Source organism: Synchiropus splendidus, chromosome 1 (assembly GCF_027744825.2).
Source record: "Synchiropus splendidus isolate RoL2022-P1 chromosome 1, RoL_Sspl_1.0, whole genome shotgun sequence".
NCBI classification, from domain to species: domain Eukaryota; kingdom Metazoa; phylum Chordata; class Actinopteri; order Syngnathiformes; family Callionymidae; genus Synchiropus; species Synchiropus splendidus.
Genome location: NC_071334.1, coordinates 66,840,595 through 66,867,973, shown reverse-complemented (window position 1 = coordinate 66,867,973; position 27,379 = coordinate 66,840,595). Strand labels below are relative to the sequence as shown.

The following is a 27,379-nucleotide window of genomic DNA, read 5'->3' as shown; positions in this document are numbered from 1 at the left end:
GTATTGCTGACACACTGGACAGCGCTAAGAACTAAAGACAAGATCAACAAGAAGTTCACTAAATTCAACTTTAATAAACTGGTTCACTCAGAATCCAGGAGGATTTTTTGTTATACATACATAGCATTCCAGGTTAGGCAGAGTGACAATGTGTTAGCAAGACCTGTGCAGTGGTGATGGTCTAAGCCTCATGCACAGTAAACCAAAAAATTGTGACCTCACATCAGTTAAATATCAATAAGTTACTTTCCATGGCGATATTTATGGTTCAAGCCACAAGATGGCATAACATGCATTATTTTAAATGAATAATAAGAATGGACACTAAATTTACTTAATAAAAGATTATATAACCACATACAGTATTACGTTTGTGACTTTGCAGTCAAGTTTTAAAGTCGCTAGCGTGACTCGCAGATCAAATCATTAGCTCTTGTTCTTGTGTCATTGAGGTTCTCACGTGAGGTCCATATGTTCTGTTTACAACTTAGACAACTCACAGGACAAAGCTGAAACACAAATTGTGTTGTTGAATGTGATGGTATTTGGTGTTCAATCGATTCATAACATCTGCATCCTGTTTACACACACGATCCAAGATGGCTTCTGCGAATGCCAAAAGATGAAGTTTTGAAACATGCTGACAGAAGCAAACAGTCTGCAAATTTGTGTTTTCTATTTGCAAACGGAGCGTGTGTTCATCGAGATGCTGCTTCTATCCAGGCAAGGCGCGTGTGAGAAAATCTTTCAAGGCCATCGCCACCTTGTTGTCTGACTTAGTTTACTAAAATATCCTGAACTTACCGACTTCCATGGAAAGCATTAGATCAGACTAGCTTGAAACACTGAATTGACGGTCATACTCCTTGCATAGTTAGCTTGAGTGTGAATGGTCTAGTGAATAAGTACAGATCTGTGTTGCTTGTGTTGCTTCATGAGAATTCAGCGCGAATGTCACGTCAGATTTCAAGTGAAATGGATCAAGAGCTTAAAATATATTTAAAAAAGAAGAAATATCATATTTCTGCCTCAGGGGAAAAGGCCCACTCCAGACCACTTAAAGATATTCTACTCTATCTTATAGCTTCACCCTTCCCTGGCAGTGATCTGGATTCAATTAGAAACAAAAACAGCAGATTTCTCAGTTCCCATGATTTAAAGAGTCCAGGGGGGACAGAGCAGCCGCGAGCCTCGTCGATGCGTTCTCATAAATCTGCACCAGCAGGGAGAAAACATTCTGCTTGGGCAGAAACTTCAACTCCGTACTCTCCTGAGAAATCATAATGGACCTAAAAGTACAATTTGTCTACGAACAGGGTCAGGCGGGACGGTTTTTGTGGGGTTTTCCCAAAGTTAGCGAAGGAGGGCAGAACATCGGTGCTGAGTCACAGAGGGCAGAGACGCTGAGCGGAAACAGCCGAGCCTCATGAGACATTGTACAACGCGCGGTGTTACTGGTTCAATACACTGAGTTACATTCTTGTGTGTGATTCATTCAAGCCACGACAACAAATTATAAACACGCCTCATGTTAGCTTGTCTGTGCAGCTGTCGCAGAAATGCAGAGATCTATGGAGTGTCTAGTACAAAGGTGGGCAACGCGTGGTCCAGGGGCCTGTATTTATACGGCCCTCAGGAAAACACCGTCAATAGCTAAGCTCATTTTTGTCCTGAAAAAAAAAAAAAAAAAGAGAAACCTCCAAAAATGACGAACCTCCAAAAGTCCTAACAAGGACAAAAATACGAACTTCAGTATATACTGTTGCCCCACAAGGAATTAAATTGCATGTGGCTGATTATTGTTGCCCTAACTGGATCCAAAGTCAATGTCAGCACAAATGCAAGACAGCTTCATATCCCAGAATATGAAAGTGTGATCAGCTGGGGATTCACAAATTAACCGCATCGGCATCCATCCAGATGTCTCCAGAGGCACACACGCGTGAAGCCCTGAAGGCTTCTGCATATTCTTCTATCTCCATCTGAAATTCAATACCTGTCTAACTGCGAGGCAGCGAGACACTGCCAATGTGGACAGATGTGGAGACGCAGGCGGAGGACGGAAGCGCGTGTCAGATGTTCATGGGAAAGTGGACCATGAGGGACAAGAACAGGATGACAGCATCACTCGCAATCGCCCGCGCTAACGCCACATGCCAGTTAAAACATGCCAAAATATCACTGTCACTGCCATGTCTAGAGGTTTAAGAGTCTTCCCAGAGACTAAGTAACAAGAAACAACTGCCATTTCTGAGTCCCCACAGTCGACTAACCAACACCTGTCGAGTCATTTTGAAACATTTGACATGTGTTAAAAAAACACAAATGAGAGTTCCTTTTTTAAAGAGAGAATTCAGCTCGGATCGATCCTCTGAGCTCAAAGGTCTGTTCATCCGTCCGTTTGTTTGAGTGTAAACGACCACCTCTAAGCTGTAACCCTCTAGGATTGGGCCAGTTGAGTCCAGGAAGACGTCTGTCACTATCTTCACACCAGGAACAGCTGCGATGAGAACAGCCGTCCTGTGTTCTCCTGTCAGGCCTTAATCCATGTTTGGAGAAGATCCAATTAAGGCTGACTGATGGGAGATTAGCACGAACTCCGATTGCATCTCGCGGCTTGTATGTTTTCCCATCCCATTACAGTATGTCACAAGGCGCTCAGCCTGCTGTCTGGTATATTGATATCCACGGGAATTTTTGGTGGAATTCCAGGTGGAGATAAGATTAGAGGCATAAATCCTGAGCAGATTCAAGATTGAAGTTTGATGGAAGATTATTCAGCCACGGTTTTCAAGCATCTTTGCTTTCCTGATCTGGACAGAACATCAGTGTAGTGACTAAAGTTTTCTCACAATATTCCAAAAAGAGAACACAGTGACAAACAAACCAAACTGGACATGTTTACATGAAGCATTTTCATTCAAATCAAGTACTTATTTCAGTTGGAGTGGTCCATGTAACTGCAGAAGAGCAGCACATTCCCCATCCAAGGGGCAGTGCATTCACAGTTCCGCACTTCTTCTTTGGATCTGTAATAATGGTATTTCAACATCACTTGCTATGTTTCGTCTTTCCTCACAGTTCAGCACAAGCTTAATTTTCCTGGTCTTGTTTTTTTTTGCAGCAATGTACCTCCATAAGTTACACTGTTCCCATATTCACACAGGAGCATGGGATGGAGGGTGAGACTACAGCGTCTAACTAAAACATCAACATTGTCTTTAAACTACAAACGTGGGTGCAGTGCAGCTGCTGAAGAATCTGCTCCATTGAGTCTCAGCCTATCTCACACAAAAGGTGCCCCACACTCGCTCTTCTCGTCCTCATCTGCTCGGCTGAGCACCCACTAACCATCCATCAAGCCTCACTAGTTGTAGAGGGGAAGCTGGCGACCTTTGACCCAGGAATGAGACTTCACGCCACCATGTCTCATCCCCATCACAAGGCTCACTTGTTGCCATCCACGACATCACTGCCCCTTCTCACAAACCAGGAGAACAATTGTCACGCTCTTTCTTCACAGCCAACAGTTTCCATGCCTCCCACCGTCATAAATGCCACACCCCCCCACCACAGATGGCCCAGTTGTGTCTCTTATTTAAGAGGAAAAAAAATGCCACATCAAAATGCCTCATCAAGAAGGTGAAGGTTGAAATGTCACAAACCAAGCTGGATTTTGAATAAGACATGATCTAGCTTATTCAACAGATGATGACTCACTGCAGAAGTTTCTGGTCTCACGCCCAGTGAAAAAACAGCGGGTCACAGCGCACCAGCGCCCTGCGCTACACATATAACAAAAGTTCATAAATGTTTAAATGTCAACCTTTTTAATGAACCACTTTCTGTCCTAACAGATGAAGCGTGTTCCACGCAGCGTCCAGTAAAAGAGAGAACATTTACATTGAAGATTCCTGTGGGAAAAAGAAACGCGCTAAAGAGAGCAAGGTTCATGCTGCTGCAGACCCTGACGTTCCACAGCAACGACACCCCTCGCTGGAGACTCTATACAGCTAAATTTATGAAGCCATTAAAGGCTCAGATGAAGGCCTCCAATGAATTTCACTCTCCTGGGATTGTAAACTCAGTGGACGACTTATAAAGTGCACTTCATATCAATTTCCTGTTTCACTTGTGTGAGTGTGTGAATCTCTGCTGAAGGACTTCTCACTGAACACAACAACACAAATGCTGACCATGGATAGTCTCACAGGCTCAAGGTTGACAGATGCAGCATGCAGCCACAGTTAGTGACTCAAACGTGCAACAAGCATTCGTGCAACATGTGTGTAGCAACCAAATATTTTGCCTGTTTCAGTCCACTTAGAGCCAACAAACTACTAATTTTGGATTGTGTTTACGACACGATGACTTGTGATTCACAAGCACCCCTTGTTCGTAAAGGGTCCGAGCCACACATGATGGCGGTGTCGCGGCTTCATGTCAGCCCAAACACTCATTCCGGTACTAGTTATAGACTAGATATAGTTTCACTTTACATAGTATGCACAGTAGTTACCTCCACCAAGGAGCTTATGTTTTCAACGGCTTCGGTTTGTCTGTCTGTGTTCATAATAAATTGAAAAGTAAAGGTACAAGTGATTCAATTTTGGGAGTAAAGGATTCTTTGACATTTATATTGGACTTATAGGATATAATATTAAAGAATATAAAGGAATTTAATACTTATATTCTAGTTATAGAATAGAGCATCTTGAGGATTAATATAACATCATTGGTTTTGTTGTAGTCACAAAAAAATGATATTTTCACACAATCAAAAACTAGATTATGTTGCATTGAAGGGCTGAAACAGACAAAATAGTGTGCATGAAACATTCCAGACGTCGCATGCTAACCCGTCACTTTACCTGCCGACTCAAAAAGCGACACGCATGAGGCGTGTCCATTCTGCAGGGAGTGTTGTGGAAGGAGGCGACACTGGACAGGAAGCTGCCCGCTCTTCAGAGACGACCAGCAGTTGTCCCTCAGCGTGTGGCAGAAGCCTCGGCAGGGCAGGTGGGAGTCAGAGCACCTGGGCGTCAGCAGGAGGCAGAGGAACCTCTCTGCGCTGTTGTGACACTGCTCCTGTTTCAGCCACGCCCACTTCTGAACGGCAGCACCAACCTCCTCCAAGGTGGTGTGGTTGAAAAAGTTGGGCAGGCCAAATGACCTTTTCGAGCATATGGGCCAATCCGAGGGTGCGCTCAGACACAGTGGAGAGGTGCTGTTATCTATGTTGGTGGTAGAATTCAGACCCTCTTCCACCGTCTGATTAAGACGCAGAGCATCAGTTAGATTGAGGAGAGGGATGGACTCCACACCGGACCCCAGCTCATCACCTGAGCCTAAACCAGAACCCTCTCCGATTCCAGACCCCTCCACCCCTCTAATACTAGTAAAGATATCTGGATTACCGGTTGTGTTGGTGTTTGGAACCACCATCTCCTCACTCAAAGTTCCGTTCATAGTTCCAGGTGTAGGGGTCGAGTCCCAGGCCTTGAGTGACTCGCGGATCCCAGCGGTGACGTTGATCACTTCCTCGCCAACTTCCGTCAGATTATCATCCTCTTCGGTTGCATTCTTCGGCGTCGTGGCAGCATCTGTGAACCCAGCTGTAGTTGCCGGCGGCTGGGTGGTGGGTTCTTTATCTGTGGACCACCAAAACGCCTCTAAGCTGCCAGCAGAGAGGACCAGCAGCAGAAACCAGCCCTGGACCTTCCACATTCTGCCTCCACACTCCTTCTAAAGTCTCAATGCTTCTCCACCTGTCAGCCGGCCGCTCTGCAGTTAAATCCAAACACTTCGGGGGCCACTGAGCATCCACTGAATGAAAGCAGAGACATAAAAACTTCACTCACACGCGGAGACCTTCCCACCACAGCAGCCGGTCCACTCTTGCGGAGGAAAAAAAAGACTTAATATGGAAGAGGGGGAGACTCAAGTGCGGAGGCCGGCTGGAGTAGAGTCACCAGATTGGAGTCTACGTGCTAAAACTCCTCCTTTATTAAGTGACTCCCTGCAGACCTTTTCACCAGTGTTGCACAGAAACACACCCAATCACAGTGGAGATGCAGTTACAAAGTCAACCACAAATTTATAGGTTAAACCTGCGTCTTCAGCTCAGCAACAACATGAAGGATGTGTGCTAACATCAGTTCATAATTCATACAGTGCAATAGCAAGGATCTGTGAAGGCATCAGGATTATTTTGTCAAGAGTTTATAGGAATAATATTCCAAGAAAAGCACTGACAGAGCCCATTTCACTTTACCTCACAAAACAAAGCATACATAATCAAATCAATCAGCCAACATCCATGAGTCAAGAATTGTGTTGGCTCGCAGTGAAAACCAAGTTCCTTGACCTGGAGTCAAGCCCGGACCGCTGGTCTCAAGGGCTCCAACCACTAGAGAGATGACAGCATTTGCAACCTTTCAAAGCCCCTGTGATTTTACCAAGGATTTTGTCGAATGAACACATTAGGAAAGTTGATTCGTTTTAGTGATTCGATTGCATGCTGTGTTTTTTACAACGCCATGTTTTCTGTTTCTTGCCAAGTTCTGACTGCAGCTGAGCATGTGTGGCGTGGTGGTTAGAAGCCATACGAGTGAATAATTCCTTCAAAGCCTTCCAAAATATGGATGGAACTACAGAACAGCACCAAAATGTCATCACCTGTTCCTTGTCTCAGGAGCACTATTTCCAGAACATATTGCAATGATATGTTCTGATTTGTCCACTGGCAGACAAACATGACCATGACATGATCTCCAAGACATACATCATATCAAAAAGCAGTTAGTGGAGTGACTGGCCTTCAGGGGCAAACAAATTTTAATACTGCTTTAAGGGTTTGTGACACAGTATAAACAACTTCTGAGCGGAGGTAATACATTGTAGCAATAAGAGAGTCACAAGAAAGGAATAACCTGTCAGCTGACCCACGTGAAGTCATTGTAAACAAGCTTGTCACAGCTTCACTGTCAGTGAAGAGATATTGCTTGGCAGCTGGATGTTCTACCTGCACCAGTGAAGGTGTGCTTCAGTGCACTCAGCCATGCTTGTTTACAGACTTGGTTCCTCGAGCTACGTTATCAGCCAGTGCCGGCATTCGACCCAGTTGACCCACAACTGATCATTGTCATCAGTGTCTATGTTGAAAGTTTGGTGGTTTCTGCAAAATCCACAGTAAATCCCGGCTAATACAGGAACCTCAACTGTAACACTGTTGCGACACAGTATTTGTCATGGCCCCTCCCGCTATGCTTGTCACATTATCAGCCATATTCATGCTCAGTTTCTAATGGTGAAAGTGGAAAGTTAAGTGAAAGTATTCTAAACACTGCATCCTAAAAAAAATAATATGAAAGAACATGTATTGTGGCGTCACCATATCACATACTACGATGATGTGGTTGTGCTTGATAGAAAAGCAACCCCTCTTTTCAGCGCAAATATTTAAAAATGTCAATAATATTTCATGTATTTCATGTGCTGATGACAGCACTGCTGTATTCAGTTCACTGTCGTGTCGACAGAGTTTGACTCCTCCGACTTAAGAAGACAGTAAAACATTGCTGTAATGAGCCTTCAAGCAGCAGATGAAGAGCAGTGTGATGATGGACCCGGAGCAGATGGGGAAATTTTAGGTTTCAAGAACCCAGTGAGCAAAAGTGGGGCCTCCCGAATGTTGTGAAACCATGTAAGAAGAACCGAGCCACAGCAAGAGCGATGAGTGAACGACAGCAGCTGAGTCAAGAAGACGAAGTGCGCATCAGATTGGATCAGTGCCTTAATCTCTTCTCCCCTGAGACCCGCTTCCTTGCCTCATCGTGAAAAATGTACCACTTCCAGGTTCTCACAGAAGGGCGATAAGGGAGGACGGGATCCCCCCACCAGCATCCCTCCTCCACACAGCCCAGAGTGCCCTCATCAGCCAGCTCGCCTCATCATCTGCCCGGCCAGCAGTTCCAGCTGTTACACATTCCAGACCTCAGACCTCCCACACCCACGCTGCCTTGACATTTGGAGGATTGGACGCTGCCACATCCACATCGATTGTGCATTCACAGCAACTGCGCCGTCAGCCTGCGCTGGACACTGTCAGGGCCGAAAGGGGACCGTGTCATCCGGCCAGCTGTGGAGTGTGAAGCGAAACACGTGTGTGACAGGCATTTGTGTGATCTGAAATTAAAACTTTTAGAGAGTTTAATGGGTGCTTCAGCCACTGCTGTGCAAGTAGTTGAAGTGAATCAGACCAGAGGGCCACTTCTTCAGAGGTTCTCTCAGCCCAGCTAGAACAAAACTAGTCCCACCTGTCCTGCTTATAATCTCATCTCCCACATCCACATCAAGTGTTTGTACATAATTCAAACATAGTGTAAACATCTCTATGCAAATCTAGTCGCTACAGATGCTTCACAAACTGCCATTAGAAAAACAGTATTTTCATAAAGGGTAAAAAAAATTCTCTCAGCCCTATGTTTATGTAAAAATACAAAACATAATTGTTCAGTATTGCAGAATGTACTGACGCATTTTCCCAGTTGGTGGGATCCTCACTGACATTGGCAATAAAGCTGATGACCAAAGTTGATGTGTTTATGAAATAACTACTACATTTTTGGCTGAAACCAAAAATGAGGTAACCATCTGTCTCTCTCAAGACCTATTGGCGATATCCAGAAAACCGGAACTTGACTGGACTGGTTTTGGCTGTGATGTTTTGGTGATAGCAGTAGGCTGGCCGAAAAACGCAAATGCACATTTCAGCCATTTTTGGCCCAAAATTTCTCTGTGGCCGAATTTTCCATGCATCCTTACAAATAACCAACACAAAATCCCCACAATAAGCAGCGTCCTCCAATGGTGTATAGAAGAAGGTTTTCAGAACTAAATGATGAATTAACATGATGCATATTGGATGTTATTTTTTAACATAACGTGAACAAAAATATGAACTCAGTGGGTTTATGTCATTCATGTCTGTTTACATTTGAGCCCAAAGCACACAAATTTACAGCTGAGAAGCCAGACCTTGACTAAAGCGTCAGCAAAAAGCAGGTGCAGTAAGCAACATAGTTTTCTCAAAAGGTTTGTTCACCGTGTTTTCATTTTTTAGGTTATTTAGTCTGTGCAAGCTGGCTGTTGGTGGTGCAGCACAGAAGGTCCTGGAGTCGATTCCAGCTAGAGTGGAACAAATCATGGAACAAATCTAGGTCCTTTCTGGGTGAAGTTTGTTCACTGTTTTGCTTTCCTCTAAGCACTCAGGTTTCCTCCCCAGTCCGTAGGGTTGCCTCATGATGGATCTGAGCCCAGTGCTCACTCTGTGTTGTTTCTTAATGATGTGAAAGAAAAAGATCTATCAATGTACTTGTGAATATAAGGAAGACTCACGTCCGCTACTCTTCATTTATCACAGAGTATGTTTTCACAGGTAAAACCGACAGAATGGACGTGATGTCATCGGCGCTGACCTGCCGTGGGCCAGGAGGAGTGTAAGCAAACACACAAATGTGAGAGTGTGACGGCACCTGTTGCTTCTCACTTGAATTATGACGCACACTCAAACACGTGCATGCAGCAGCGTTCTGCTCCCCACAGCTGCTCCAGAGGGAAATCTGAGGAAGTATTTCAGAAATTCAGTCTGTGTGAAATACTAAAGGAGCATTTCAACTCCAGAGAAATCCCACAGTATGTGATTGTGGCAACAATGTTTTGAAATGTTACGTTCATTTAAAAGTGTTTGAATGTGAAAATGAATCTTGAATGAAGTGAACCGGTAACTAAAAAAACGACTACAAAGACGCTGAGACTGAGTGCACCCAGGACAGAATTGGGGAGTAAATCCTAATAAGACCGTCGTGCTGCTCCATCCGCCAGATGAGAGGAACAACTGTTGAAACCTTCCGACAGCTTTATAGTCGCTACAAACACAAGGAGGCTGCGTGCAGCTTTAGTGTCTCAACAGCAACACAAAGACACTCATAATAAGTCAATAAATCAAGAAGGGGTGGATTGATCGCGGGTTTCAAGAGAGGCTCACTTTTATGTTTGTTGGTCTTTGACATCAGAGTCTAGTAATTATCACATAATACGGCGTTATTACACTAAACTTTACCACAAAATGAAGATGTATTTCTGCCCCATTATGAAACTGAATTCAATGACAACCCAACAAATATAAATACCGAATTTCATCTCTAATAAAACTCGAATTTATTGAAGTTCACACAAAACCGGAAGTATAAAATCTGATGCTGCAGTATGCAATTTCTCCAGAAGATGGCAGCAGCACAAAGCCAGCAAATTCATACATCTATTTACAGAAGAGGAATCAGAATCAGAATAGAATTTAGCGCCATGGTCTAGGAAAGTGTTTCGAAATAAAGTGCTGTTAATAAAAACGGCAGGATATAGGCAATGTACGGCATCACAACTACTAAGAACATTTAACACAAGCGACAAGCTGTCGATAAAAATGAAAAATAACATGGAAACTCGCTATTATAGTTGATGTTTTAGAGCTTTCACAAATGCCAAGGATGCTCAAGGCGCAAACCATAAGTGCAAAGCAGTTAAGTCAAAGTAAATAACGTGCGATTTGATTGATTGTGGTCTTTTAACGTTTCTCTCTTTTATGGCTGATTATTTGTCTAGACACATGAGCCGGTGAGACGACCGCAAAACAGGTGACATCACCACGCAATTTTAGGAGGAATTCACCTTACATGGTGTGGCATAAAAGCGTGTGTATATACAAAGCAAATTGCCGGAGTTGGATTTCAGCCCTGAAGTTGGTGAAATGAGGTCTGGACCTCAAGGAAGAAACCAAAAGTGTGTGTCCTGTACTGGAATGTCCAGCTCCTCTATGAGATAAGAAAGTGCCCAAAGAGGCAAACAACCTTGACATTCATGTAAACGCCAGGAAAGTTAGATCCAAATAGACACGGACTGGATTCAGGCCTTTTTTGTAGGTGAAAAAGTAGCTTTAGTTATGAGTCCTGACACAGCCCGTTTGACCCTTTGTGAATATGTCTTTCAAACATTGGCTTCACTTCAGTCATGAGCTGAGATTTAGCATTGAAACAGTGGAGTTCAGTCTGTTTAAACACATCAGCAATTTCCTTCCATTAACCGGCATGCAGAAGTTTCCCTGCAGGGCGTGTTGGCAGACGCTGGGCAGAGCAACAGCACGCATGACTCTTCCTCTCGCTCCTACTCGCCTACGGCGTGTCAAAGTGGGTGAGAAGGGAAAAAAGTCAGCGCATTTCTAGACAGGAGTCTGTGACAGTCAGTGATTCTCCACCATGAAGGCTCAACTCCATCACACAAGACAGACACTGGACTCCTTGTCTGAGGGGCTTTGAACGAGCTATTTGTTTGCAGGAGTGTGAACAAATGTTTCTCTCTGAAGACTGAAAACAAAATAATGAAGACACTTTCTAACTTCACAGGTGTGTCTCAGTGATTCCAGCCCAGATAATATTGACAAGTGAAAAGGTCAGGCTCATAATTCCTGCCGCAGGTTGACATTCTTCTACTGTACCGGAGGGCAAGTGCGTGACCTCGCTAATACAGGCAGTGAGTCATGAAGTGAAAAACCACATCAACTCCCCCGGAAAACCGCAGCGGCTTCTGTCAGCAAGGAAACGGACGAGACAAAGGATTCACTCACGTTTGTCAGGAAAGAGGAACATTTGAATGTATGAAGTAATTTTAAGCTTGGATATCAATTGGGTAGTTGCTATTACAATAGCATGTTGTAGTGTAAATAACAGCTTTACTGTCTGAAGTCACCTGCCCTAAAGAGATTACTAGAACTATCCCAAACTCTGAGACATGAATAATTCATTCAGTCATCAGCCGCACAGTTAAACAGAGTTTCCAACCGAACCTTGTTTCCTTGTGTTTCTGCTACAGCTCAGTAGGCGACGCTCTGAGTTTAAAATGATGTGACGTTTCATTGATAAAGTTGGACAAAGCCACAGAGAGTGCCATCTACAGGCCTCTGAAAATAAGGGCGCTGTTTCCTGAAACCTCATCAGCCCATCACTCCCACCAAGTCTCACCCGGCAACCCTAACACTGAATTCAAATGCTTGAAGTTTGAACCAGCACCAGAGAAAACAAAAGCATCCCATAGTGGGGTAACAACGCAGGAATAGCCAGGGAGGAGGAGGGTCCAAGAGAGAGCCAAGATTTACTTTCTCTACATACATAACAAAACAATGCAAATTCATTTTCCCCCTTCCCACTCCCCCACTTGTAGTGGAAAACAGTGACGTTCCTTTTCTGAAAACAAAAGTTGAATCCCACACTTCTCGTAATAATCTATTAAATTTGTGATAAGATATAAGCAAAAAACAATGCAAACAAATAAGATGGAAAGCACATTGACAGCGTCAATCCAATATGTACAACCTCAGAGGTGCGATACTGAGGGAAAAATGGCACCAGACATGATGGTCAAGAAGGAAACAGAGTTCCTGAATGAAGAAACAGCTTTGAGGCTGGAAGAAACCACCAGCGATAATGAGTAAATACTGTAGCGAAATGAGAATGTGGACGAGGGAATGTAAAAGAACAATGACGAGAAATATGAAAACAGAGCAAGAATATGACAGAGATCGCAGCTGCAAAACCACAACCCATCTTGGTGAAATTCCCAGGAGGAGATGATGAATGTCAAGGCGACCTTTAAGGCCAGAACCATCACTTTAGATGAGCAGACCAGGAACATACTCAGAAGAAAGTCTATGGAGACCGGAAGTGGAAATGAGAAATAAATGCTTTCTTCGTCTTCCTCCTCCTACTCAACCTCCTCATTCTCCTCCTATTCCTCCGTGAACTTCTCATCCTCGTCCAAAGTTTTACAGTGGAGAACCAGTAGCCGTTGAAACATAAATGGGAAGTGGAATCACCAAAATAGAGAACGTGGCTCCTCCATAAAAACATCTTTTACCCACTGAGGTTGCATGCTTTTAGAAAGATTAAATCAACTCTGCATGTCACTACAACAGTCAGAAGAGCGATGGCGCTTCTGCCAGATCTGACTTCCTGAATTTTCTAAGGGCGCAGTTTTATCTCCGTTTTCCGACAGACAGCTCCAGCCAATATCAGATGGCAATGAAAAGAGCCATTTGGAGCGTTCTAGTAACATCTTCACCTCCTCTCCACAGGGGCACTTCTGTTCGTGAGGGGAGGGGAGTCATGGGTGGTCCTGTAGAGAGGACACTGGCAGGACATGATGCATAAATCACGAGCTATGACCCTCTCAGAAGAAACCATTGTCTTTAAGAGGAGCCACCCAAGCTGAGCTGACTTAAAGCAGCTCTGACTTTGGAGCACTGTCACTGAAAAAAATAGGCTGTGAAATTGTGTGCGCTGGGTGGAAAGAAGACCCAATTCCTGCAAATGGGCCGGCTGTAGCTTCTCATGTGTTCCCAGGAAGACGATGCTCTGGTTGACAGTGCATGGATGTAGAAGTGTACACCAAGATGAGCGAACCATAAAGACGCTGAACCTGTTGTCGTCAATGGCTGGATGGATGAAATGAAGAAGGAGTGAGCAAAGTGGGTGTAAGTGAGAGGCTCAAGAGCTGCTGCCAAGACTGCTGCCATGGGCGTAAAAAGATTTAGATTTCAGAGTCAATAGGTGGACATAGAAACGTAGCACGTGATAATGTTACCACTCATTTCATCTATCACAGACCAAAGCGCAGATGCAGCAGGACAGAGACGCTGAAGGAGCTGGATTAAACATGCAACAACTTTCCCCACCGTTTTACAGCCCAGGATATATATATATATATATATATATATATATATATATATATATATATATATATATATAATAAATACAGTTCATGGTGTGATCCCGAAACAGCACTATGGAGTGAATCGTACAAAGTATTGAGTATATTCCTGGGTATTGATATTGAGTTTGCTCTTTTAGTATCGTGGCAACCATAGCTGAGCTCCATGAATAGGTTTGACATCACGTAACGCAAATTATGTTTCTCTATAAATGTACGGTGGCCCTGAAGGGCAAATGAACATCACAAAAAATGAATTTTTAAAAAGTGCTCAAAACCCTCCAGAGCCTCCGATAAGCTCAGGTTAGAAATTGTGTTTTCAAAAGGTGGCGATTGAAGCACTGTGACACACTGATTAGATCGGAGCCGGCATCATCACGGACGGCACAGGTGCAAAGCACAAAGCGGCCAGTTTAGATGGCACACCTGATAGCGGACATGAAAACGACGAGAAGCAAACATCCTGCGCTCTCTGAAACATGGGGTCACAGCCACAGCTTTAGTTTCAGATGCTGAGCCGTTACTGTCCTGAAGATGCAGAAACGAGAAGGTTGAAAGCTGACAGGTGGAAACAAAGATGAGGTACCGCACATGTGAGGAAGCACAGCCTCGATGATGACAGTCTCTAACCTGAATCATTTGAAATACATCACCACTCCTCCAGGGCACCTGATCTTTTCCTCCATTGTTACACTCATTGTTTGCCCAACAGCTGTCATCAGCTGAAAGTTTCCATAAAGATGCAGCAGTTGTTGTTCATACATGTTGAACCAGCTGTGCACCCAGGACGTGAAGTAAATAAACACACATCACGGCATTATTTCACCGTCAATCAGTCACCATGTTACCTCAGCTAACAATTACAAACAAAACATGGTTTCATTTACTGCAATTTGTCATGAGCTGCGACGAACAGGGAGTGAACACGCAGCCACCCGGACGGACGTCTGTTGCAGCGAATACATCCGGATATAAAAAAAATCATAATGCGGTGAATTACACATTTGTGTTTGAAGTAATGCTTTTTTTACAGTCTAAAATCATGATCCCTGGGTTATTTTAAAACGACACAATCAGGATTTTTGCTGCTGATCACTGATACCAATCACCACAGATCACTGATATTGATACATGAAATTAACCATTAAATTATTTCAATTCAGACATGTTGTTATATACCTTTAAAATGAGGAAAAATTTTAAAAAACTTGCAGAATGCAGACAGTTTTACTTTCATGTGAGACGCAGTTTGGTGAAAGTCTATGACTCTATGACCTAGCTATGACCGTGAAATATTTATAAGCTGGCCACTTGTAGCGGGACGCCGAGACAGAGACCACTGCATTCATGAAAGTTTCCACTGCTTTCAAAAGTTTCAGATTCGGGTGGCTAACAAAAACGGCACCTGAGAAAGGCAGGTCCCCTAGATACCTATCAATAATTATTTTTGGGGCAATTTGCTTAGCGTTCCGAATATCACACTCGGACCAGCGGTAGCCACGCTAAGAGCCTGGTGCTGAGGAACCAGCGGTTTCACTTTCATGAGCCCGGAAACTCTCTGTGCTCAGTCAAGAGCTGGAGTTTTAAATGCCGTTTTTAATTTTAACATGATCCCGAGCTTGTGCTGCAGGATGCAAACTTGAAAGAACCTCCACAGCAGACATGCTGCTGCCGAGTGAGCCGTGAGTAGGGAGGAGCGGAAGCATCTCAACCAGCAGGGCTTCATCAGAGTGTCACATGTGATCCGTTTTTGTTATCGGCTATGACAGCATTCACCGACCATATTGGCCGATCATGATGGGTGGCCGATCAGTCTGAGCATCCCTACACGACACTCATAGTTTAGAGCTGCAATGGCGATAACCTATTGGTTCATGGTGCACTAGTCCTGACGTCATCACTGTCTTTGCACAATATGCACCACGAGGAGAAATACCTGTGGCTGAGAGTAATACAAAACATTGAAGTAAGTGTGGTGTAAATAAACTTCACACATTTTAAGCAATTTAAAATTCAAATATACTACTACATACTCCTGTTTTAAATTCATATTTATATAAATTATATTTTAAAATTAATATTTATTTGAACTACAATACTATGATCATGTTGCATGTTGCAAACCACGCACAACATATGCAGACTAGAGCTGCTACATCTGGTTAACAGAGTATTAGATTAGTCACAGATGGTTTAATGATTTGACCGTCCTGACCAAAAACATCAAAAGCCGGTGATCATTCCACACATCAAAGGACACATTCCCTTCCCTTCACATCACATTTTAAGCAATTAAAATTCATCCCTAAACTTTCAAATCATGATTTCACAAGTGTTATTGATATACATCTTATATTATCGTTCTAATGTTCAGATTAAAGGTGCATTTTTGACTTGCATGTTGCATGACAAAACTAGAAAGAAGACATTTGTTTTCATTTGCAAAGAAAAGGTCCAGTATTCAAATTCGACTGTCAAGAGTTTACAGGCTTGACAAAGGTGTAGGAGTCAGTGACGCATTGGACCCTGGCCACTCTGAGCCAGGGCTGGTTTGCCATGATCTAACAGTCTCCTGCGCCGCTCAGGATGGTAATTCACTGCAGCAACTTTTGAAAATGTAATCTTAAATGTATTGTGCTTTTCAATTTTAAGTCTGTCACAGAATAAGCAGCCATGAAGAAGAAAATTAAAATGCAGTTTGGATTACTGATTTTTCTTTTAATTTGCGAGTAAAACATGAAGCTTAGGCTGAAAATGAAAAAGCATTTATGGGAATGCATTTTCATTTGGATTATGGGACAGAATTGCTTCCGCGGCCTTGATGCCAACCAGTCAACTAATCGCAAAGGCAGTCAGTGACTACTCCACGACGAAAATAGTCTTAAGTTACAGTTTCAACAGATATCGACATGAAGAACTTCGGGTTGAATAAAGATCTTGCTTGGTCTTCTTGCCAAAACATTTGTTGAGCTAATCCAGTCAACATTAAAAACCAACCAGCATCTCATGAAAACACCAACTACTGTAAAGACTTATGCTGACGTTATGGCAGCATTTGTCTAAACATGATCGTGGAGGAATGTGTAAATGTCATCCAAGCGTATGCCTGTGCATGTGTGTGTGTGTGCGCTGCAACCGCAGCCTGGTAAAATTAGAAGACATTCTTTCATCTGGGAGGGAGCGCCAGCCCTGAAGAAAGGAAAATCTGAGCACTGACTCTGGATTCTGGAGTGGAGGTGAGTGACAATTCGCGTAACCAAACACCAACACACATGAGGACAAAGGTGCAGAGGGGAACAACACACTCTGACTCCAGCCAGGAGGAATCCCTTCCAACAGGCAGAGAAACACCTGAAAACCCACACAGCTCACTGTTGAACACCAGCGTCGTCTTTCTCAAATATTAATCGCTGCCGTGAACTTTCCAAATCCCCCACAGACAAGTCGAGGCACTGTAACCTCATTCAGCCTTACTGTAGCAGACGCATGCTTTTGCAAGGTCAGCACAAACAGTCAAATTATTGTTGGCCATGCAATTATTTTCGGATGTCTGTAACTGATTTGGACGGACTTTTTCTGTGTCCACTTATGTTCTACACTGTTTCGGATCCAAATATTGGAGGTTTCATGTCAACAAAAAAAGACTTGACTGTCATATTTAAAACACACCTGCAACATTGTTTAGTGTGTAGCATCCTAGCATTATTATTCAGTAAATTATTCTCATGTGATGAGCTCGCTTTCTATTTAAAGATATTTATGAGGCCATTTTTTTTTACACTGAATGTGAAATAAATACACTAATATCCATTTACATACTTAATTTTAACACTTATTCTGTAAGAAATTAAGTTAGTAGTAACGTAAAGTATGGTAGTAGAGTGAATTGGGAGGATTTGTTAAGCTCTGTGTGACACACACGACCCAAGAGTCAGCGTTAACTCGTACAAACATATCCACAGTACCTCTTCTCTGTGACCTGGTCAGCTCGGGGACCAGCAGCAGCAGCAGCAGCAGGAAGATGCAGGTCGGCCACCTGTCACGTCCAAACATCCTTCCTCCGACTCTTAACTGTGGCGTGGAGCGCAAAAAACAATAACTACGTCCCTTTCAAAAACCATACAAAACTAGCTACTGCATTTCCAGCATCGCTTCAGAAGAAAGCTCGACACCTTCTCTGAGGTTTTGTGAACTCTCCAGCGTCGTGAAGCAACATGACGTCGCATCTATTTCCTGCTGCAGGCTTTCAAAGCAAACGTCCTGACTGGACCATTTGCAAAGACTTTTTGGAAACGATTCAGCACCGAGCAAAAATACCAGTTCAATAAATAACTTTATAAAAGAAAACTCTCATAAAACACCCGTATTTTTAACTTCTGTTTTAAATATAATAGGAATCCGTCCACAAGAGTAGTCATACCTCATTTCCTGTTTCATAACATGATAAAGATAATATGCGCACCTTCGCTTCTACTATTGCTTAAAAAAACACTCGACTGGCAGCTTATTATTATGATTATTATTAGTTGTAGTAGTACTAATAATAATAAGAATAATAACATGAAGAAGAACGTTTAACAATGCAATAAAGTTGACAATGTAATCAGAATCAGAATTTAATTTATTGCCATGGTCAGTGGGGAGCCCACCGACTAGGAAAGTGTTTTGGAATAAAGTGCTGACAGAGAATATTAAAATAAAATAAATTAAAATAAAATAAGAGCAAGGCTGTTCACGAATTCAACAGTCTGACGGCCGAGGGGAAGAAGCTGTTCCTGTGACGGGAGGTTCTGGTCTGGATGGACCGTAGCCTCCTGCCAGAGGGAAGAGGAACAAACAGTCCATGTCCAGGGTGAGAAGGGTCGGCTCTGATCTGACCTGCACGTCTCTGGGTCCTGGAGACATACAGGTCCTGAAGAGGTGGCAGGCTGCAACCCATCACCTTCTCAGCAGAACGTACGATGCGCTGCAGTCTGCTCTTGTCCCTGGAGGTGGCGCTGTTGTACCAGACAGTGATAGAGGAGGTGAGGATGGACTAGATGGTGGCTGTGTAGAACTCCACCAGCAACTTCGTCGACAGTCGTAGTTTTCGTAGCTGCCTTAGAAAGAACATTCTTTGCTCCCATTTGAGGTCCTCAGTGATGGTGGTTCCCAGGAAGCAGAAGGAGTCCACAATAGGAATGGGTAAACCAGCCAACATGAGAGGGGACAGAGAAACTGTGACTCTCCTGAAGTCTATGACCATCTCCACTGTCTTCTGGGCGTTGAGCTCGAGGTTGTTGTGGCTGCACCAGGGCACCATTATTTTTATTTTATTTTATTTTCGATCATTAAACTCACTGTTGTTCCTGCTAACCGTGTGTAAACTCCCAGAACTGTGTCTGCCTTAAACCAAATACATGAAATGCTTTGTTTACCCCGTGATATTTTAGCATGTTTCGTCACTTCCATTGTAGTCAGCTAAACAACAAGCTGCAAACCTCCCACAGCAAAGCCAAAGCTGGCTTTTTTGGTGCAGTGAAATTACAGCTCTGTCATGGAAACATCTACAGGTTGATCATTGATGGCCCAAGAAGGGCTGACCTGAAAGGGTCAAATCACTGGATCACTTATCTGTTTGTGCGTCTGAGTTTGATTAAATTCTCCGCTCAGCCTGATTCTGGCGTTGTTTATCCATAAATGTTCCGATCTTCTGATGACTGGTATCTGAAAGCTTTCTATCAGTCTGACTGTGTTCAGACTTGCAGGCCTGCAGCGTGTCACCTGTCTGTGGAGCAGACTGAAAACTGCATTCCTCAACTGGAGGAAAGCTCCACCTGATGACAGACACCGCACACACACACACACACACACTCGCTGTCACATGTGAGCAGATTCCACCCTCCATGATGCAAAAACTTCCCCTGCAAAGATTTGTTTTTGAAGCTGACTAGGCGGGAGACAGATGTCTTTCTTGGGATCGTCTGAACACGTCTCACATGCGATCAACGATTCCAAAAAGAAGCGCTCCTTGTGGGGGTCCGGATCTAGCCCTTCTTACTTCTACAATCCTGTCCACACACGCACGGCGGCTAAGTCCACTCGTCTTGGTGGATCTTCTCTGTCATTTCCTGCCAGCGGCAACATTTCAAGTGAACGTGTCTTTCCTTCCACTTCAGATTTGAACCCTCATCCATCGTCTCTGCTGCTCTCAGCTGCCAAAGAGTCATTGTGAAGGGTGACACTTGTGTTTTGACTCGTCGATGGGCTGTGAACATGTGTCGTTTCTGTCCAAACATGCTCTGTAGAGCAGTGGCCCGGGTCTTGCCTGAGTGGAGGACGACAGTGAACATGCCGCAGATCACCTCCAGTAATGTAAACTACACCTCAATGTGGAGAGGTTTGTCAATCAATTCTTTGTAAACTACCCTGCCTCTTTTTTTAAGCATATATGCAGTTTAGAGGAGACATATACAAACGCTTGATCCATCTAGAGCAGGAGAGGATGATCTGAAAGGAACCAAATAGACGTTCATGACTTGTCTAATACTATGTATTGCACAATAATTTGGAATACACTTCCTCTCGTGCTGGATTTCTCAGTGAAACATTTGAATAAATCAATAAATCAAAAGACTGAAATCCATTTCCATTCAGGAAAATTCTTCCTCAACAGCTAATAATGTGAAACTAAAAGAAAAAGAAATACAGAATGATAAATGTGCCAAATGGTGGTGTTATCTTGCTTCATCTAAACCAAATAAATTTCCTTTGGGGCCACATGAAATACTGGGGCTGTTGTGAGCAACATATTATAAAGTGTCATTTAGGGGGGAAATGACATAAAATATTTAATGCAGTAAATATGAACTTCATAGTTTATCAAGTAAACCTTCGCAATGTTAATTCTAATCCATTTGAGTTCAGAAACGTACATTTATCAAGGTTCCAGTGTCAAAGGAAAGGCAGCATTTTTGGTACTTATCAAAAAGAAATTGTAAATAAAAGGTGGGACAGGAGCAAATATCATAAAAAAAACATACCAGAGTAACAAACATTTGACAAATATGCATTGATTGAACGACTGTTGGCAAATTAAGATTATTGTGGACAAATATTAAGCACACAACTTCAAACATAATGGCAATAAAATATGACGAAAGCGGCGAAATTTAAGACTCCATGGAAATATATACAACTGAAGTGTTTCAGTAGCACGTGAGTGAGTGTTTGGCGACATCTAGCGGATAAATAAACAAACGCCATCGCTTCATATACAAGTAACATCCGACTTGCGACCGGGATCGGTTCCGACCAACCGATCAGGCTGGACATCAGTCGAATGCCATTCAAAATAGCCTACGCTGTGGCAGGACAAAACGGTCCGGAGTCGCTGGTTGAGATCGTGATGTTTTTTATTGTCTCTCGGGCCACAACACTCAAACACGTTTCCCCGCACAGCCTCTATCTATACCCTCGGTCAGGACCCTACCCATCATACCTCTGGGTGAGAGGCCACACCTACCGAGTGCCCACCACAACGCAAGGGTTATAGGTACTACTGTAGTAGTAGATCGCTGTGTGAGAGTGAGATGCTGGACTGCCATGTGCTGCGGTGCCAGACATTGAATAATAAAAAATAAAAAAATAAATACAACGTCTGCTGGCTGTGGTCGTCACTACGGGTGGATGTAAGTCGAGCAGGTCGTAAGTCGGGAGTTACTTGTATACAGTACTGCATCTACTGCCCTCTGCATCTCAGTGCTTTTAGCATCTCATCTGGAGTATGTTAAATGAACTCAGATGGGGAACTGTCAATGTAACACAGCAGTCATGAATACTGGCCTGACATGTATATAGCCACATGCAGGGCAGAGGATATCACTTCCTTTAGCTCAGAAATCAGAAAATTATTTGACAGCAGATGAAAACTGGATTAGAAAAATGTGCAGAAACTGAAGATAAGCTTCACTTGATCTTGAAGTCGCATGATGAGCTGCCCTCAGATGCTCGGTGCTGCAGCTTGAATTTTGAGGTGCACAGCACCGTGATGGTGTTGGAGAATGCTTTCGTCAGTGCACTGGAGCACATCCCTAAGCCCCCTGATGTCGTCACGACGACCACAGCTCTCCACTTTAGACAGATACTGACATCACAGCCGGCTGGAGAAGCTCCCTCCTGATGCAGAAATGCTCAGATCAAGTCACACAGTTTTGGAGTCGGCTCAAACGGGTCCTTGCTGCCATCCCGTCTTGGGTGACTAACAGTTCTCCAGAAAACACATCCAAGGTTTCACAGCTCCTCCTGTACCTCTAAAGATGAAGTAGAAGTTTGGTGACAAGCAACGACATGGCCAGGAGGTACAGCACCACCGCAATGTAAATACCATACCACTGCCCTAAAAAACAAGACAAACAAACAAAAAAATCACAATGAATCAAGTCAAGCAGACAAAGACAGATTTTAAAAAATGTGAGCACTCACTAAAGAAAGGGTTGGACGCTGTGTCACTTCTGGCAGAGCTCACAGGGTTGCTGAGGACACAGGTGAAGGATTGCTCTGTGCTCTTCTAGATAGCAGAACATTAAAGAATATTAAAAGAGGTCATTCTGTAGGGCTAGAATAGCTTAAACATGGCAATACTGGATCAGAAAAATACCGTATTTTCCAGACTATAGAGCGCACCGGGATATTAGCCGCACCCACAAAATCTACGATGGAAAATAGATCTTTTTCGTACATAAGCTGGTCTATAAGCCGCGGGTACACTAGTGCTATCTGCGCCGCAGAAAATGCATGAGGATCACTTCTAGTGATCCTCGAGTTATAGTTTTGAAAACAGCGTCCAGCATCGAGACTGACTCATGAAACAATCTCGGCAATGTTCTGAACTTGAATCACAAACTCCTCACATCTTATTTACATTTCAAGTGTTCGAAATGCGCTGTTTTCACCCTCCAGTAGATCGTCTCTGTTGGCAGATCCACTCTAAAGTTAAATAAAACGTCCGTGATGTCATCGGTTTGATGTGATGAGGCTCAATATTTTTGCCAGCATGACGCTCTTCAGACTGTAAAAACTAGGGATGCTCCGAGAGACGGGGAGAGCGCTCAGTGGAAGCAGCTGTCTTCAACCTCTTTTATGAGAGTTCCCACTCTGGACGTTTGCAAAAGTTTCAGATTCAGGCGGTGGACCGCAAACGCTGCATCTGACACACACAAAACAGCGGATTCGGTCGCGGTCGATTCCGTCTTAAAACGACACCTTAGAAAGGCTGCTCATCTGGCTCGGTGAAATTAATGATATTTCTCATTCTCATGTTCGCGTTACGAAGTTCATGCTCAGACCAGTGAGTGTCTGCGAGTGACCGCTGGTTCCTGCAGTTTCACCTACTTGAGCACGGAAAACTCTCTGTGCTCTGTCAAGTGCTGGTGTTTTACATATCATACTGAATTCGTGGCGTTGACGCCTTTTAATGTGCATGTGCTGCAGGATGCAAACTTTACATGACAGAGTGAAAAAAAACCTCCACAGTCGACATGCTGTTGCCAAGCGAGCCGCGAGTCGGCAGGCAGGGATTGGAGCATCCCTCGTAAAAATCCATATCTTAGCCACATTGTTGTATAAGCTGCAGGGTTCAGACAACAAGAAAAAAGTAGAGGCTTATAGTCTGGAAAATACGGTAAACATTGGCATGGGAAAGGCGAGAAGCCTGTGGTCTTGAATAGAGACAGCCTTCCCTGATGAAAATATCAGGATCAACTTCAAACCTCAACCTTTTTTGGTGCTGTTTTAGAGACAACTTTGACAGAACAACACAGGTGAATAACAGAGTAATATTCGGGTGATTTATCAAGTCTCTTGTAAACGCTATTTTCAAACAATGTATACATACTGTGCCAGCCCTTGACAGCAGTCATTCTGGGTTAGAGTTTACTTTACTATGACAGATATTCTGAAGCTGACAGAGCGGAAAATGAGGACATTGTTTCATGAGACCTCATCCGCCATCTATGAACTGTGCAAAAAAAGACGCCTCTCACCCAAGTTATAAAGAAAACAAAAAAAACATCCTTTTTGAAGTCATTATTCTATACAGAATGTTCTAAGAAGCAACAGGTTCTCCCCTGTGCTTTAGCAGAGTACGGGTCTCCTGTGTTGAGATTTTGACCCCTGTTACTGCTGGCTGCAGAGGTCTGTCTGTCTCTGTTCTCGCCTCTCTGTTTCCATGTTCAGTTGTTGTTTGTTCAATGAAATACTCAACTTTAATAACACTATTTCCTAAGGCAGTACCTTGATCATGGCTCGAGATGAAGGTAGCCATTCTACTCTTTTGTTGAGAATCGGAGTCAGTCAAAGTGGCTCTCACTCTCTGCCGACAGCCTAACACAGCCTCACTCCTCTCCTGAGCCTGATTCTTGTTACTCAACTATTAAAAATTCAAACAAAAGCTATTTGAAAGCAAGCAAATCATTTAGCAGAAAACTGTTTCCAGAGGAAGAATGATGCCGCGTACTCAACACTAATACAGCAGAACAGGAGGGCAGCCTGTTGGTGAGTCACAGTACAGCCTCACTCTCACCTCCGTCAAGACGATTTCTGTGGGCAGCCCATCTAACACCAAGCCGTCAACATCCCAGCTGAAGCTGACGGGTCCAGCTCCAGATGTGTTTCCACCACAAGCCAGAAGACACTTGTCACGCGTGTCACATGACACAGAGAGAGTTGGTTTGGGAACATTATCTGAGACAAAGCAAAAACAAAAACATTCTGTGAAGAGGCGAAAACAACCAGAATCAATCTATTTGGACGAGTGATCAATGTACTCACAGATGACTTCAAGCCGAGTGCGGTTGGTATGTATGTCATTGGTGATGGCGGTGTAGAGGCCACTGTCAGCCGGTGTTAGACCACTGATCGTCATTTCTCCAGATGTCGTGTTGAGCATTCCACGTTCTACAAAAGTTTATCAAAGGCTTTCTCTTACAAAGCGTACCACCAACGTCAAAATACAAAATGAAACCTAACACGCAAATAGTTCCTGCTCTCTCTGCTTCAGAGGAGATTCATCATGTTACAAAAAGTCAGTACAAGACCTCAACATCTGCTGCCGTTGTCGTGAAAAGACTTAGTTTTCCGACGGCAGAGTCAGGGCGTCCTAAAACTATGCAGCCTGAAACCCTGGTCTGCAAAAGTTCATTACAAGTGAGACGCGGATGTTCACCATCTTTAAAGTCAAACGCGTGACCTCACCTTTGAACTGTCGGTAGGCAAACACCTCTGTGCCGTACCACTCCATCGCCAGATCGGGCCCAATCTTCCATGTTAAACTGGAAAAATGTTTCACATCCGAATTGGGTGAAAGAACAACGGAGCTTCCCACGGTGCTGTAACGTATGCTTCCATCTACCAAGCAAAAGAACACATCATTCAGTTTGACGTCACAAAATGAACAACTTTTGGAGGCATAAATAACATCACAACATGGCAAAAATATTGGAATAATTCAACAAACCAAACCAAAACACTCGGCTACGAAGCTTGCTCATCACACCATAGTAAAATCAAATAGACTTAAATGCATGTCTTACGAAGAGACATCGAGGATATTTGGTTTTATGGGTCGGATAAGACGGACTCTTGAAAAAGATCCCACACCCACTCCAATCGTTTTGGCCCCGATCAGCATCGGCATACCGATATCCAGTTCTCAGGAGGGAGAACCTGAACACTCAGCTGATGGTGACCTTCTACCGCTCCAACATAGAGAGTCTGCTGACATACGCCATCACAGTGTGGTACTCCAGCTGTACTGAGGCAGAGAAGAATAGACTGCAGAGGGTAGTAAGGACAGCGGAGAAGATCATTGGCTGCCCTCTGCCCTCTCTTCTGGACATCTACAACTCCCGCTGCCTCAGTAGAGCTCAGAGACACATCTCACCCCGGCCATCACCTGTTTATTTGCGCAACAGGTCACTCCGCTAAAAAATATCATATTCATATCATATTCAGGGACAGTTTCTATCCAAGAGCTGTCTGAATTTGCACTGACATTCACTCACTCTGCACTTTTCACCGCAGGCCACCTGTTACTGAGCACTAACAACAATATCTACCTCTTTAACTTTTAAACTTTTTAATACCTGTACATAGCATATTTTGTTTACACCACGCTGTACTTTATTACCACTTAGTTTTTATTATTATGCTGTTACACAAGGGAGATGCCACTCAATTTCGTTGTATCATCTCCTACAATGACAATAAATTCTGATTCTGATCCTTTGTTTCACACACACTTTTGTTCGACTGACTTCAAAATGCTTCCACAGATTCTCACCCCTAACATAACCCGTATGATCGTATGCGATCCGGACAATCGCACACAATCTAGAACGATCTTCATCAAGCGGAGACAACAGGAAAACATATGTTATCGAAACAAAAAAAACCGTTATAGCAAGATAAGAAGTTATCACAAGATAACTGTATCAACAAAAAGAAAAGGCACTGCTGTTCTCGGCTTCTGTAAAATACAAACTTTTAAAAGTGTATTTTGATGCGAATGTGAGATCGGATAACTTCAGAAAACAAACAGAACAACAGTCCCTTCAGGCCTCGGGAGAATTCAGTACCTGCCATTGGTTTAGATTCGACCACAACAAAGTCACCAGAGTTGACGGGACTATGTGGACTATGTAAACCGACGTGCTCTTATACAACCTTGTCTCTCGAGTTGTTATTGTAATAAAGTTACCCTACGCAGCAAATAAACGTTAACGTTCAATGTTTCTGCGAAGTTGGGCGATATTTATCTTTTTTGGGGGGGGTGGGGTTGAGCATTTTGAGGTGTGCAATTTGTGCTAAGATGCTAACTGCTAAAACAAGAGTCAAGCAGCACTTACCAGAGGCTGAATTAATTCCCAAAAAACTGAACAGCAAACTCGTATATACGAAGAACCAGGTCGTCGATTGAGGTGACATCTTTCATCTCTTTTAGTGGGGCAAGTGGGCATGCTAGCGAGAGGTCTCACATAGCGCCGCACGGCACCAATAACTGGTCTGTGAACGAAAGTGAAAGTAACCGGGGCGGAAAAAACCCAACTCTTTTTCTTCGTGTTTAATGGCGTTTGCTGTGGTACATTACCGCCACCGACTTGTATGGAGTGAGAACTATTTCCTTTGCACTAAACTAAAAATGATCATTAAAATTAAACATTTTATTTCTCACTAAATTTCTATTAGGCTTAAATGTATCTTATGAATACATCATGAATATCGGGAGATCTTTTAAGTGATAAATATATTGGCAACATAAAGATGGAATTGTGATCTTAAAACACTACGTTACATTTGTTTCCAATATATTTTTTATTTAATTTGAGGTTCAAGAAATACTGCTAAAATGAGCATAATTCACAAAAAATGCAAATTTAGACAGAATAAAACAGCAAAAGATATTAGCCCTATAAAATGACAGAGTTTAATTTAGAGTAATTTCTTCTGTAGTGTTGCTCTGAGGGCCACAAAAATACAGGCAGTCTGACCCACCAACTTTCCCCACTTCTCTCGCTGTTATGAG

At 43.3% G+C, this 27,379-nt stretch overlaps 2 protein-coding genes across 6 annotated transcripts in view; both read right to left on the bottom strand.

Moving 5' to 3' along the window:
• The window catches only part of LOC128753679 (collagen alpha-1(XVIII) chain-like), a 33,841-nt gene extending 15,824 nt beyond the window's left edge, over positions 1-18,017 (bottom strand). For 3 of the 4 annotated variants that reach the window (XM_053855617.1, XM_053855626.1, XM_053855634.1), the window contains exon 1: positions 5,418-5,891. In XM_053855617.1, the coding sequence (XP_053711592.1) occupies positions 5,418-5,727 (310 nt within the window). In that variant the 5' untranslated portion in view covers positions 5,728-5,891. Of the gene's footprint in view, positions 1-5,417; positions 5,892-17,783 lie in introns of those variants that run through there. The other variant, XM_053855643.1, reaches the window with a different exon arrangement.
• A 484-nt stretch (positions 18,018-18,501) lies between these two features.
• LOC128768186 (uncharacterized) lies at positions 18,502-26,856 on the bottom strand. 2 transcript variants are annotated; one of them, XM_053880878.1, is made up of 7 exons: positions 26,703-26,856; positions 25,051-25,203; positions 24,628-24,753; positions 24,380-24,540; positions 24,091-24,226; positions 22,282-22,366; positions 18,502-22,195 (listed from the first exon to the last, which is right to left on the bottom strand). In XM_053880878.1, exons 1-6 carry the CDS (start codon positions 26,779-26,781, stop codon positions 22,305-22,307), a joined length of 717 nt encoding a protein of 238 aa, XP_053736853.1. In that variant the 5' UTR covers positions 26,782-26,856; the 3' UTR covers positions 18,502-22,195; positions 22,282-22,304. The 2 variants fall into 2 exon arrangements, with proteins under 2 accessions (XP_053736853.1, XP_053736861.1); XM_053880886.1 differs by lacking the exon at positions 24,091-24,226.
• Positions 26,857-27,379: the final 523 nt, after the last annotated feature.

What these genes read in the sequence shown, in the direction of transcription:
- LOC128768186 (XM_053880878.1), bottom strand. Translation starts at nt 26,781, where the DNA reads ATGTCACCTCAATCGACGACCTGGTTCTTCGTATATACGAGTTTGCTG. An exon ending in CACTCGGCTTGAAGTCATCT is followed by an intron (nt 24,541 to 24,627) that starts GTGAGTACATTG and finishes GCTTTGTCTCAG; the next exon opens with ATAATGTTCCCAAACCAACT. An exon ending in CAGAAATCGTCTTGACGGAG is followed by an intron (nt 24,227 to 24,379) that starts GTGAGAGTGAGG and finishes AATTTTTAATAG; the next exon opens with TTGAGTAACAAGAATCAGGC.